Here is a 12,047-nt window from a genome sequence, read left to right as displayed (position 1 = left end):
TTTTTACCAGAGCCAACCTGTGTGTTGGGGACCAATACTAAGGTACCCAAAGAGGAGGAGCTAATAACCATCAACGTTAATTCATCCGAGCAGTCAAGAGCGCAACTACACCTCTTACTAGGCTCCGCTTCATGTGACTACCGAGGCCATGAGCTCCGCCTCGTCCGACCCCCGAGGATTGGCTCCGCCTTGGTGAACACTGAGGCCGCGGACTTCGTCTCGCCCGACCCCCTAGGGTCGGCTCCACCTCAGCTGACTCCCAAGGGCTGACTCCGTCTCGTACGACCCCCGAAGGTTGGCTCCGCCTCACCCGACGTCTGAGGGCCAGCTCCGCCTCGCTCGATGTCCGAGGGCTGGCTCCGCTTCGGCCGACCCTCAGGGGTCGGCTCCACCTCGGCCGACGTCTGAGGGCTGGCACCACCTCGCCCGATCCCTCGGACACGGTTCCTAATGGAAGCTCACGTCGCCGCCAACCACTACAGACTAGAAAATACTACTCAGGGTCAAACTTCTAGCATCGCGCAGGGAGCGGTCACATCTCAGCACGACCCGTCCCCACGACATGTCATTCCGAGGAACTCACATCGCCCACAGTGACGGACGCATGGTCACTGTGCTGCCAACTCCCTGCCTGACCACCGTCCAACATCAGTCAACCGGCGTCAGTTGACTAACACTGTTCTGCCAGCCCCCCGCATGGCTTCTGTCAGAGGACCCTCTGAGCATTCCGTCCGCTCGGATGGGACGAAAGACAAGAATGGCGCACGAGGCCCACACGTATGCTGCAGCAGCCAACAGGACCTCGGTACGACGCCGCTGCCTCCACGATCTACAGGGTCAGCGGGACCCACGCGAGGAGGAGGGCACACCTCCGGGAACCTTATTTTCTTTTTCCTTTTCCCCTCTTCCCTTCGGTTGTAACCCCTGTTTTCCCTTGGGCTATAAAAGGGAAGGCGGGACGTCCCACCGCGGGGGATCGATTCATCAAACAAGTGCATCACACATCGTAGGGCATCAGTTCACCGCATCACACCAGAGACTTGGGAGCTACCTCCCTCTCTCGCCAGTTTGTAACCCCCTACTATAAACTCAGTGCTAGTAACACGAGCAGCTCGAAACTGGACGTAGAGACATTCGGCCCGAACCATTATAATCCTTGTGTCATTTTAGCACAACATCTAGGTCAGATGCGCAATATACAAATTTACTAGCCGGTGCTTACTCGAAACGCATACTGTGCGTCATACAAAATTTAGTCCATCTATACACAACTTAGGTAATTTTGAGGAGTTCGGTCACTCGTGTGATTTGGTGACCAAAATCGCATGGATTCAAAGTAGGAACAAACCATATGATTTTAAGGCCTCCACCACACGAATTAGAAACCAAGATATAGGGCAAAGATTTTCACACGAATCTTTAGTTACACCAACTTTACTCAGAAGTTGCACCAAAATAATCGCTGTAACTTTAGTACAAATACAGTATAATATTAGTAGTATTATTAAATTGATAGTAACTAAAATTGAGGTGTGGAAGAGAAGAATTTTACTGAAATCCTAGTTGCTTTCATGCATTCCATTTAGGAAAAGAGAAAGGGAAAGAAAATTAGAGCAAAAAAATAGATGTGAGAAAGAATATTTTCACCGAAGCATATAGCGAAACTGAATAAATTCTATATATTGGAACAAAGCATATGTAGATGAAAATTAAACAAAGTGAAAAGTCCAAATTTATTTTATGTCTTGAAAAATAAACTTGAACTTGCCAATCGTTCCAACTTTCAAGTTTTGTCCTTTGGAAGTTGGAACGATCGGCAAGGATCGGTCAGGCCTAATTAGCTGTACTACTGTAGTAGTACTAGGCAGGTAATTGATAGGCAGTTCACGAACGAACGAAGCAGCGACCATCCCAATGACCAAACGATCTAGCTACCAAACACCACATACCCAGCGCACGTGTTCTAATTGAGCAGAACTTTAAAATTTAAAATAAACTGTAAACTGGACACCCTATCTACTGCAGGACATCACGATGGGAGGCAAAATCAAATCGGACGGGCCAGAATTTGTGTGATGAATGTAAACAAATCACTCAGGTAAACTATGCTTTTCTGTACAAAATAATCTTGCGGAGCCAAATTATGTCTCGGTCTGTGTATACTGATTTTGCTCAAATCTTCCTCTTGGAGCCAATTTTGCATAAGTATAAATATATTTTGTGAAAGGTCTTCGAATCTGTCGACTACCCCCGTGTGTTGGGAAATCCTCCTCGTGAGTTGGTGTTGAGGAGAGTAAATACTCCAAATGAGCAGGCCCACACGTCATAGGTGCAGCACAGGAAATGGACCAAACTTATGTACATCTAGTGTTTTGCCTCTTGGCTTACAAGAGAAGAAAAGGAAAGCTTCGTAAGTCTCAGCTTAGTAGAGAGAGAACAGAGCAGCTCTAGTTCAGCCCCTTGCTCCTTGCGTGTGAGAGAGGAAAGAAAACCAGAGAAAGAAAAGAGAGGGAGAAGAATGAGATTAGAGAGAAGATCTTGCAATAGATCAAGAAGGATTTGTCCTCAAGGTTATGAAGCTTCCTTGGTGCCACTAATATGAGTTCCACCATCATTTGGTGAGGCATTTCCACTCTCCAAGTAGCAGCCAAAATCTTTTTGTTGTTATTCAAAATCTGCGTATCTTGATGTATGATTGCTTCTAGTGCTATCTAGAGATTAACTTGTTGTAATCCCACAAGCATATAGTGGAACAAGATTTGACTGGCTTGGTCCCGTGGTTTTTATCCTGATTTGGGGGTTTTTCATGTTAAATCTGGTGTCTTATTATTGCTGCGAGTTTGGCTGAAACTAGTTGCGACTACAGTTGCAAGTGATTTGCCGCAACTAGTTGTGCTTGTTGTTGGTGCTGTTGCAACTGCGGTTTATGTGAACACAGCTGATTAGAACCAATTGTGACTGCTTCTAATGTGATAACAGCTGATTGGGACCAGTTGTGACTGCCTGCTATTTCCTCCATATATATGTGTGATGCATATGTTTTCTTCCGTGAATAGGTGACGATCTAGGCTAATTTCGCATTGTGGTGAAATTAAGCGCTTCTGCTGTCACTAGTAAGTGTGTTAGTGTGGTTATCTCAACATAAACTGGTATCAGAGCTGAGGTTAATTGTTGGAGGTGATATTCCTCACTTTTGCAATAGAGGACAACAACACTCCAAGTGGCATGATCAAGCTTGATGCTACAAATTATTCTCTATGGAAGCCCATAATGGAGGATCTACTTTATTGCAAGGATTTGTATGAGCCAATTGTGAGAGATAAAGTACTCACCAGAGTCACGGAAGAAGAATGGAGAGTACTGAATCAGAAGACAGTAGGTATGATCCGTTTGCACATCAACCATAATATTTTTCACCATGTTGCTAATGATAAAGTTGCGTTTGAGTTGTGGCAAAAATTGGAGTCTATGTATGAGCGGAAGACAGCAGTTAATAAGGCCTCGGTGATAAAGCAGCTTTCAAAGCTAGAGTACCGAGATGGCAGCAGTGTTATTGAACACTTAAATGTCTTCCAAGGCCACATAAGACTGGCCACAGTGTGTGCATCGATGTCCAAAACTAAAAGCAGAAACTCAGCATCGGTGGAGACAAGCTGCAATGGGCAGGCATCGTGTAGGACCCACTAAACAGTAAAAAGCAACAACTATAGACAGCTTTCCTCTCTCTTGTGCACATTTTTCTCTCTCATGTACATGCATGTTGCCAGAGAGAGGTTTGAAGCATCGATGCTTCTACATGACTCGGTGCCCAATTTATCTGGGAACTCGGCATCGCTCGCAATGGTCGGCACCGGTGCTTGGACCTTCTCTCTCCTCTTCAAGCACTGGTAAAACGATACATTGTGGGCAGTCTAAGTCAGCTAACAGCAATGAAAGTAAACCTTGATGATGAGGTGCAGGCACTGCTGTTGTTGAGCTCATTGCCGGACAGTTGGAACACGCTTGTTGTATCACTTAGCAACTCAGCTCCAGATGGGAAGCTGACCCTTGATATGGTGAAGAATAGCATGCTGAATGAGGAAGCCAGAAGAAAAGAAAAAGGCAGCCATCAGGCATCTTCATCTGATGCATATGTGGCTGAAAAGAAAGATAAAAATCGAGACCGCAGCCACAAGAAACCTCAGCGAGGCAGAAGTAAATCTAGGGAGAGATCACAGTCAAGTTCAAGCACTAAGTTTATTTGTTTTCATTGCGGTAAGGAAGGCCACAAAAGAAATCTGTGCAGAATTTATAAAAGAGAGCTTGCACAAGCAAAGCAAGGCAAGAATACTGAGCAAAAGGGTGAAGCCTCAGTTGTAACTGCAGCTGGTGAGGATTATCTCATTGTCGATGATGACAGTTGTCTCAGTGCTGTTACTGGTGATGATTTGAGTTGGGTATTGAATTCAGGAGCCTCTTTCCATCTAACATCACACAGAGAGTATTTCACATCCTACACTAGTGGTGACTTTGGCAATGTGAGGATGGGGAACAGAGATACGTCAACCATTGTTGGCAAGGGCAATGTATGTATTGAGACAAGCACAGGTTGCAAGTTGACACTTGAGAATGTGAGGCATGTCCCTGATATTAGACTGAACTTGTTGTCAGTGGAAAAGCTCTATGATATTGGTCTTGGCAGTTACTTTGGTGAACGAAAATGGAAGCTCACCAAAGGTTCCTTGATTCTGGCTCATGGTGCCAAGCAAGAGTGTCTTTATGTGACAAAGACAAAGTTGTGCAAGACAGATGTGAACATTGCTGAGAGGGATTCCAGCATTGAGTTGTGGCACAAGAGACTTGGACATATGAGTGAGAAGGGCTGCACTCCCTTGCTTGCTAGGACTTCCTCCCTAAGTTGAAAGGTATGACCTTAAGACCCTATGTTGATTGTTTAGCTGGTAAACAACATAGGATTGCTTTTTGTACATCCACTGTTCCACATCTTGCTAAGAATATTCTTGATCTTGTGTATACTGATGTTTGTTCTATGACAAAGAGTTCCCTTAGTGGTGCATTATATTTTGTCACGTTTATTGATGACCACTCTCGGAAGGTTTTTGTATGTCTTGAAGAACAAATTTCAGGTACTTGATGCTTTCAAAGAGTTCCATGCCAAGGTTGATAGAGAAACTGGCAGGAAATTGAAGTGCATCAGATCAGACAATGCTGGTGAATATAGAGGACCATTTGAGAGGTACTATAGGTTGTATGGAATTCAGCAATAGAAGACAGTGCCAAAGACAACTCAGCAGAATGGCCTTGCAGAGAGGATGAACAGGACACTCACTGAGAGGGTCACAGCTATTCTCTCTCATGCAAAGTTACCAAATCAGTTTTGGGCTAAAGCATTGATGACTACAGTATATGTGCTCAACTTGTCTCCATGTGTTCCACTTGAGGGTGATATTCCCCAAAAGGTTTGGTCAGGAAAGGAAGTATCATACAAGCATCTGAAAGTCTTTGGGTGCAGGGCATTTATGCATGTTCCTAGAGATGAGAGGTCAAAGCTTAACAGCAAGACCAAGCAGTGTGTATTGCTGGGCCACCCTGATGAGTAGTTTGGCTATAGGTTGTGGGATCCTGTTAACAAGAAAATTGTGAGAAGTCGAGATGTAGTGTTCTCTAAAGATGAGACAATAGAAGATATTGTGAAGCTAAAGAAGCCAACCACTACACATCAAGTTGTTGATATGGATCAAATTCCTTCTCCTGTTGTGCATGGCAATCATGGGGGAGATGATGGCACTGAAGGTGCAAGTTCGAGCCAGGGTGATGATCAGTCATCTGAGGATGATAATGCTGATGAGGATGCTGATGTTGATGATACTCCAGAAGAACCACAGCAGGAGCAGTTGAGAAGAACTAGCAAGTTCGTAGGCCCTCTAGCAGGTATCCACCACATGAGTATTTATTGTTGACGGATGTAGGTGAACCCTCATGCTATGAGGAGGCTATGTCTAATGAACACAAGAATCATTGGTTGGAAGCCATGAAGGACGAGATGAATTCCCTTCATGAGAACAACACCTTTGAGTTGGTGAAGTTGCCAAAGGGCAAGAAAGCATTGAAGAATAAGTGGGTGTACAGGTTGAAGTCTGAAGAGAACAGCTCACAACCAAGATACAAGGCAAGACTGGTTGTGAAAGGCTTTGCTCAAAAGCAAGGTATTGACTTCGATGAGATATTCTCTCCTGTGGTCAAGATGTCTTCAATCCGAGTTGTGCCTGCCACCATGGACTTGGAAGTTGAATAGGTGACGATCTGGGCTAATTTCGCATTGTGGTGAAATTAAGCGCTTCCGCTATCACTAGCAAGTATGTTAGTGTGGTTATCCCAACACCGTGCATATATGCATATCAATCAAATACAGGTGCATTTTGGAAATGAGCGCAAAGATTTCTTATTTTCTGTATTTTGGAGTAAAGCAGTACAGTACCCCAACCCCAGCTCCATCAACTCGTTGGCCATTGATGATATTTGTTGAATGTTTCAAAGAATCAGAAAATTTCAAACATTTTCTTCAATTTCAGAGTTGAATGGGTCACCGCCAATCAACACATGAAGTTATTACGAGGAAATAGACAGCTAAACCACTCCCGTATGCATCGAGAAACTTTTCAATATGACACTTGACTTAAGATAGCTAAACCACTCCCGTATGCATTTGGCTGATGGTTTCTACGGCTAATAAGCCAGCTGAACCTGATTTGTTATGGGAGAAAAACACTATACCATAGCTAATAAGTTCAAGCGAACAGAGCGATACACTAATAATTTCAATGTTGTGGTATATATATGTGAGAACAAATGGTTGATATGTGTCCATATGTTGAGTGATAATGTCAAAGAGATGGTTGAGCTTTGGATCAATTTGTGTGGGACTAACCAAGGCGTGAGTTAATGTGTGCAACATGTCTCTTGTCTTGTGGGTGCGCAGGTGTTGAGCGTGTCATAGCAGCGGACGTCAATGGAGAATGTTAAGCAAGAAGTTCATACGCAATGGACCAGAAGCGGCGAATGATGGACACAAAGACAGAGTAGAGCCACCGAGGGAAAAGAGAAAGGATAACCAGAAAAGAAAAATTAGGGATGGACACGCACGAGACGTTTGCGTGGCACAATGAAGACCACACTTTGGAGCGTGTCAAGTGTCAACACGCACCACTGCGTACAGCTACACGGCAGGAAGTCAGGAAGGGAATGGCGCGCTGTATGCAAACAATGCGTTGGAACGCTGGGAGCGGGCGGATACTACACGTGATATGGATTCTCACGTACAAGAGAACGGAAAGACCACTATATAATCCCATATTCCCATGCACGACAACGAACTGCTCAAACCATCAAGCAGATAAGAAAAAAACAACAGAGTGAAGTGGGTGCTTCAGGCAAGCAACGATGATCACTACCGGAGCTCCAGCGGCTACTTAGCCTACTATGCGATCTTCCTCCTGATCCTGGTCGCGCTCTCATCTCCCACATGGCGTCCGCTCTCCGCCCCGGCATGTGCAACCGCAGCGGGTACCTCCCGGGCCGATCCAGCACTGTGAGAAGAGCAATGACCCAGTATTACAGAGCATATGAAGCTAGCAATGCGCGTGAGCAGTTCAATTCCACACATTCTAACATCACGGCTGGTGCGAATCGTGACGTACTAAGCATGTGCCAGTATAACTTATATATAGTATAAATATCATATCACAGAGCATATATGCCAAAGGGCAGTTCAATTCCACACATTCTAACGTTGAGTTGTTGGGACTGAAATATTCCACAGAAAGCTCACTGAGCAGTTCAGAACTGTGAAATATTAAGCAGAATTACACTCAGGCGAATTTAAGTCTTGTAGCAATTTCAGTATTAAGCATGTAATTAGCACATTAGCAATTTCAACAGAATAATAGATTTGAAATCGAATAAGACATGAGCAATACAGAGGGTTCCATGATGATAATTAGCTAATGTGGCTGCTTGATGGGTTCCGTTAGTGTTACATACATAGTAGTATGAGGCTGGTTCTTCAGCTTTGAACCAATCCCAGCTATCTCAAACCTCACACCGCTTCTACAAGCCTTTCCCGAACTGAATTCTGATCTGTTATAGGTTCAATGCTGCAAATGAAAAGAAAATATATCTCAGTATTTCGTGAAAATCTAAAAACAAAATAAGGATGCTTGCTAGTATTACCAAATGAAACTTGCCTGTAAAGTATTTCTCCTCCATTTATCACCTTCTTAGATATCCAATCAGGAACTAGATCCTCTAAAATATGCAGCTGCTCTTCTACCTCTCCTATAAGTAAAGAAGATGATATAATCAGCATTGCTCACAAAATAACAAGTGTAAGTTGGAGTTGTTATACTGATCATCATTACCCATCTGTTCTATCTCCAAGTTGTTGGCAAGAATATTGTGGAAAAGTTCCTGTTTTGTAATTAACGAATTCTTGGTAGAATAAGAAATATCGCAGACAATGTCAAATGTGGAACGTAATGAAGCCATCTTTTCCTGGGTACCCACTGGGTCTGCCAGATTGATTTTGTCTTTATCAGTAAAGAAGACATGATCATTCTCCTTCAAGGAAAAAGGTCATATGGTCAGGAAATAACTGATAGACAAATGAACATCATAGAATTGTTCAAGTCTTCCAACTTTTACAATAAAAGAAAAAAAGGGCAGGAAGCAAGAAATCTATTAGTCATACACCATGCCATACCTAGAAAATTAAGAGTACTTTTTTTCTATAGTGAATTTCTACAGGCAAAAAGAGAAACGCTGTCATCCTGGTACGACTGTGCCTTAGCGCATAAAATTTCAAGTTATGTAAGAATAAGATATTGTGGATTATTAGTAGTCCAATGGCTGGCTTGTTTCTACAGCATGAACAACTGCACTGCTAACATTCTAGGTATTATTGAACCGTTGTGTATTCATGTTCCCTTAATTGCACAATTAAATGCAGAAATAGCTATCCATAGTTATTCTGCTGCCGTGTTGCGTGCTAGGTTTTTCACAGCAATCCAGGCACAAGCATTTGTTTCTAGTTTATGTTATTGACTATGGCATCTCTGATCTTGTAGCATGTAATTATGTGCTGATCCATACATAAAAAGATAAATACAATTCTATGTGATGGATGGAAATCAAGATACCTCTAATGACTTGTTGAAACTAGATGAGTCTTCTGAGAAAATTCCCTTTTTAGATGTAGCCTCATGTTCCATTCTATCATGATAAGAAGGGCTTCCTCCTTCAAATTTTAAAGATGTATTTAGTGATCTGCGGGCAGAACTGGCTGAACGTGGTTCAGAAATGTGTCCACATGTGGCCTCGAGTTTCTCAAGTGGAGTTGGCAATGGCCTTTTGGGTGTCTGCATTGCTGGTGTTTGAGCCAACAATGGTGACTCTGAGGTCTCTTGTTTTGGCGTACCCTCTTGACAACAAGAGATCGAATGACGACTTGGAGTAACAGAAATTTCAGAGTTCACTGTAACTGAAGCATGTTTGTCTTGCTTTTTAGGGCTTCTGTTTGTTCCTTCTGTATCATAAGCACTCACAGAGCTCAGTTTTGTTGGATCAGGTAGCAATTGAGTCTTTTCAGCTCCATCAGTAATGACTTTCTGGGACATTAGCTTTTGAAAAGATTGTGGAAAGTGGGAAGCATTTGAGAATCCATCCTCAGTTGTGCCCTGCAGATGTGGCTCAGCAGCATGCCCATTCTGTGATGCCTCAAGATATAACTGGCCCCTGGACCTCGAGTTAAAGGGTTCTGGTAAGATTGCCTCCGGAATGTCTGTGCCCTGCATAAATAACAATTCCGACTAGAATGCTGAGTGAATTATCCTGGCCTAGAGACTAATAAAATCGAAAGTGCATATGAGTCACCTCCTAAAAAAAGACATGCTGAAGGCCTACTTCAGTTGAAGTGCTCCAAGCAAACTAGGGGAAATAATAAACAGTGAAGATCTACTAATGAACAACTACCTAAGGAAGGCCGATTTAAATTAAGTTTAGTACCTTATGATGAGTATCCAAAAATCTCAAAAGCTTTGAGTAAAAAGCCTCGCAAATTGCCATGGATGGAGACTGATCAGGACTTGTGCATTCCACAACATCCATTACAAGTATGATTTCCATATCAGCATACATGCATAGGCTTTTCTCATCATGTAGAAGTATCCTCTTAATCTGGATTGCTTCTGGAAACAAATGCTTCATTTGGGCCAAATGACCGTACGATAACTTCCTGCAATGCAGAAAGGTTATCACCCAACTGTAACAAACAAACGAATAAAAAAATATTCCACACATATACTTTTGTTTTAGTTATTACCTTTTTGTGAGTATTTCCACCTGGGTGGCAATATTATTAAATGTAGCCATCCTCTTCCGCAGGCGTAGCAACTTTATAGAACTCTCCATTCTATTAAAAAGATTCAGTAAATCCTTGTGTCTGCCATTGTGAACAAGAAAGACAAGGTGAATAATCATGGCTAGGAAGCACACATATGCATGAGATATTGAGATGAAATTAAAAGCGGCTCACTTCTCAAGAAGTTCAATGCTTCTTGAAATATGAGACCGGCTCACACCAGGCGAAATACTGTAATTATAGTCTTCATCATCTGTGTCACCCTCATCTTCCACGAACTGATTTGCAAATCTGTCTTTGTACCTCTCTGCAAGTAAATTCCTTGCCAGCGAACTCACAACAACCCCTTTGCTTCTAGATTCAACCTTCTCTGGAGTGGGTGATTCAATTTTGCTTCCAGCATCTTCTGTGTCAACTTTCATCTTGTGCATAGTTGCAAGGCTACTCGAATCATCATCATTAGACATTTGCGGTAATCCTTTCTCAAGGTCAAGCTGAGTAGCATCCCCCTCACTCATTTTCAGGTCCCTACACTACAATAATGGGATTATAAGTAATATGCTCCAAACTAAATCAAACACAAATCCAATACTCATAGAAGTACATGGGTGAACTTAGCAAATATCAACTTCTATGGTCATAGACTCACAGTCATACGCCTCTAGTAACACCACCAAGGTATTTCACAACCATCTAATCACAATTACTCCAATAAAAACTATTTACCAAAAAATCACAAATTCTCTACTCGTGGAAATATACATGAATTAGGACCAATCCGTGCAAGAAAAATCAAAGGGTTTTACATCCACCAGAATTTGGTGGCAAGAATGTGAGGTATGTAAAATTCTATGAAGGGAGCCTCAAAAAAATAAAACGGTGAACAGAGATACCTACAATCTAATATGGAGTTCGCTAAAAGAATGTGAAATTCTAGCTATCACTCCGTAAAAGTTAATACAGAAATCGGGTGGAAACAACTAGCGTAGTAACTAAAAAAATTGAGTGAACTGCTCACAAATTACGCCAAACCCTAGACATTAACCCACCAGGCCACCACATAGCACAACACAACAGCTGACCACACAAACCACCGCAACTCGAACCAACGCCTTGCGAATGCGGAGGCGAAACGAACACTCCGCCGGAGGGCGCGTGGGAGAGTGGTAGAAGAAAGGAAAGCATCGTAATAAAATTCCTAAAGCACAAGTAAACAGAAGACCAGATCTTCAAAGTTTACCCACAGCTAGAGCTCGTGGTGCGCTCGGCGTCTCAGATCCGGAGGAGGTCCGAGAATGGGCGCTTCAGACGCAGGATTTGGCGGCGGGAGTCGGCCGGCGGCGGCGAGCGTGCGCCGTTGCGGAAGGGGGGAAAAAGCGAAGCGGAAATAAAGGAGGAACGGTGCGCTTCAAAAAAAAAAGGCGGAGCAAAGCAAACGTTCCCCAACATGAGCCCAACGGCTATATTTTGGGCCGTTTTTATACGTCAGCGCTAACGAATCACATGGGCCATTTCTTGCTTCACGCTTTCAGCCCACTTGTTCGTTCGGTTGCTTCACAGAGCCGGCCCGTTCCGACCCATGAACCTCTAGCTAGCTGGTTTCCCTGCCCTCTTCATCTGCACAAATATTTTG

General features: G+C 43.3%; 1 protein-coding gene across 5 annotated transcripts; it reads right to left on the bottom strand.

Moving 5' to 3' along the window:
* Positions 1–7,334: 7,334 nt before the first annotated feature.
* Positions 7,335–11,844, bottom strand: LOC136530678 (CDT1-like protein b). Of its 5 annotated transcripts, XR_010777838.1 has the most exons (9): positions 11,659–11,844; positions 10,589–10,947; positions 10,376–10,495; positions 10,060–10,288; positions 9,195–9,842; positions 8,418–8,616; positions 8,244–8,334; positions 8,041–8,153; positions 7,335–7,586 (listed from the first exon to the last, which is right to left on the bottom strand). XR_010777838.1 is itself a non-coding variant. In XM_066523398.1 (8 exons), exons 2-8 carry the CDS (start codon positions 10,930–10,932, stop codon positions 8,096–8,098), a joined length of 1,689 nt encoding a protein of 562 aa, XP_066379495.1. In that variant the 5' UTR covers positions 10,933–10,947; positions 11,655–11,844; the 3' UTR covers positions 7,782–8,095. The 5 variants fall into 5 exon arrangements, 4 of the variants coding, with proteins under 4 accessions (XP_066379495.1, XP_066379493.1, XP_066379492.1 ...); XM_066523398.1 differs by lacking the exon at positions 7,335–7,586 and having other exon boundaries at positions 7,782–8,153; positions 11,655–11,844; XM_066523396.1 differs by lacking the exon at positions 7,335–7,586 and having other exon boundaries at positions 7,782–8,153; positions 10,589–10,942; positions 11,655–11,844.
* Positions 11,845–12,047: the final 203 nt, after the last annotated feature.

Source organism: Miscanthus floridulus, unplaced genomic scaffold, assembly GCF_019320115.1.
Source record: "Miscanthus floridulus cultivar M001 unplaced genomic scaffold, ASM1932011v1 fs_175_1, whole genome shotgun sequence".
NCBI lineage: Eukaryota > Viridiplantae > Streptophyta > Magnoliopsida > Poales > Poaceae > Miscanthus > Miscanthus floridulus.
The sequence above is the reverse complement of the archived record's forward strand: the minus strand, read 5'-3'. Positions and strand labels throughout refer to the sequence as shown.

Coding starts and splice junctions, on each gene's coding strand:
- LOC136530678 (XM_066523398.1), bottom strand. CDS start 10,932: ATGAGTGAGGGGGATGCTACTCAGCTTGACCTTGAGAAAGGATTACCG. Junction 10,289..10,375: donor GTGGAAATACTCACAAAAAG/GTAATAACTAAA, acceptor TCTGCATTGCAG/GAAGTTATCGTACGGTCATT. Junction 8,617..9,194: donor GTTTCAACAAGTCATTAGAG/GTATCTTGATTT, acceptor TTTTCCTTGAAG/GAGAATGATCATGTCTTCTT.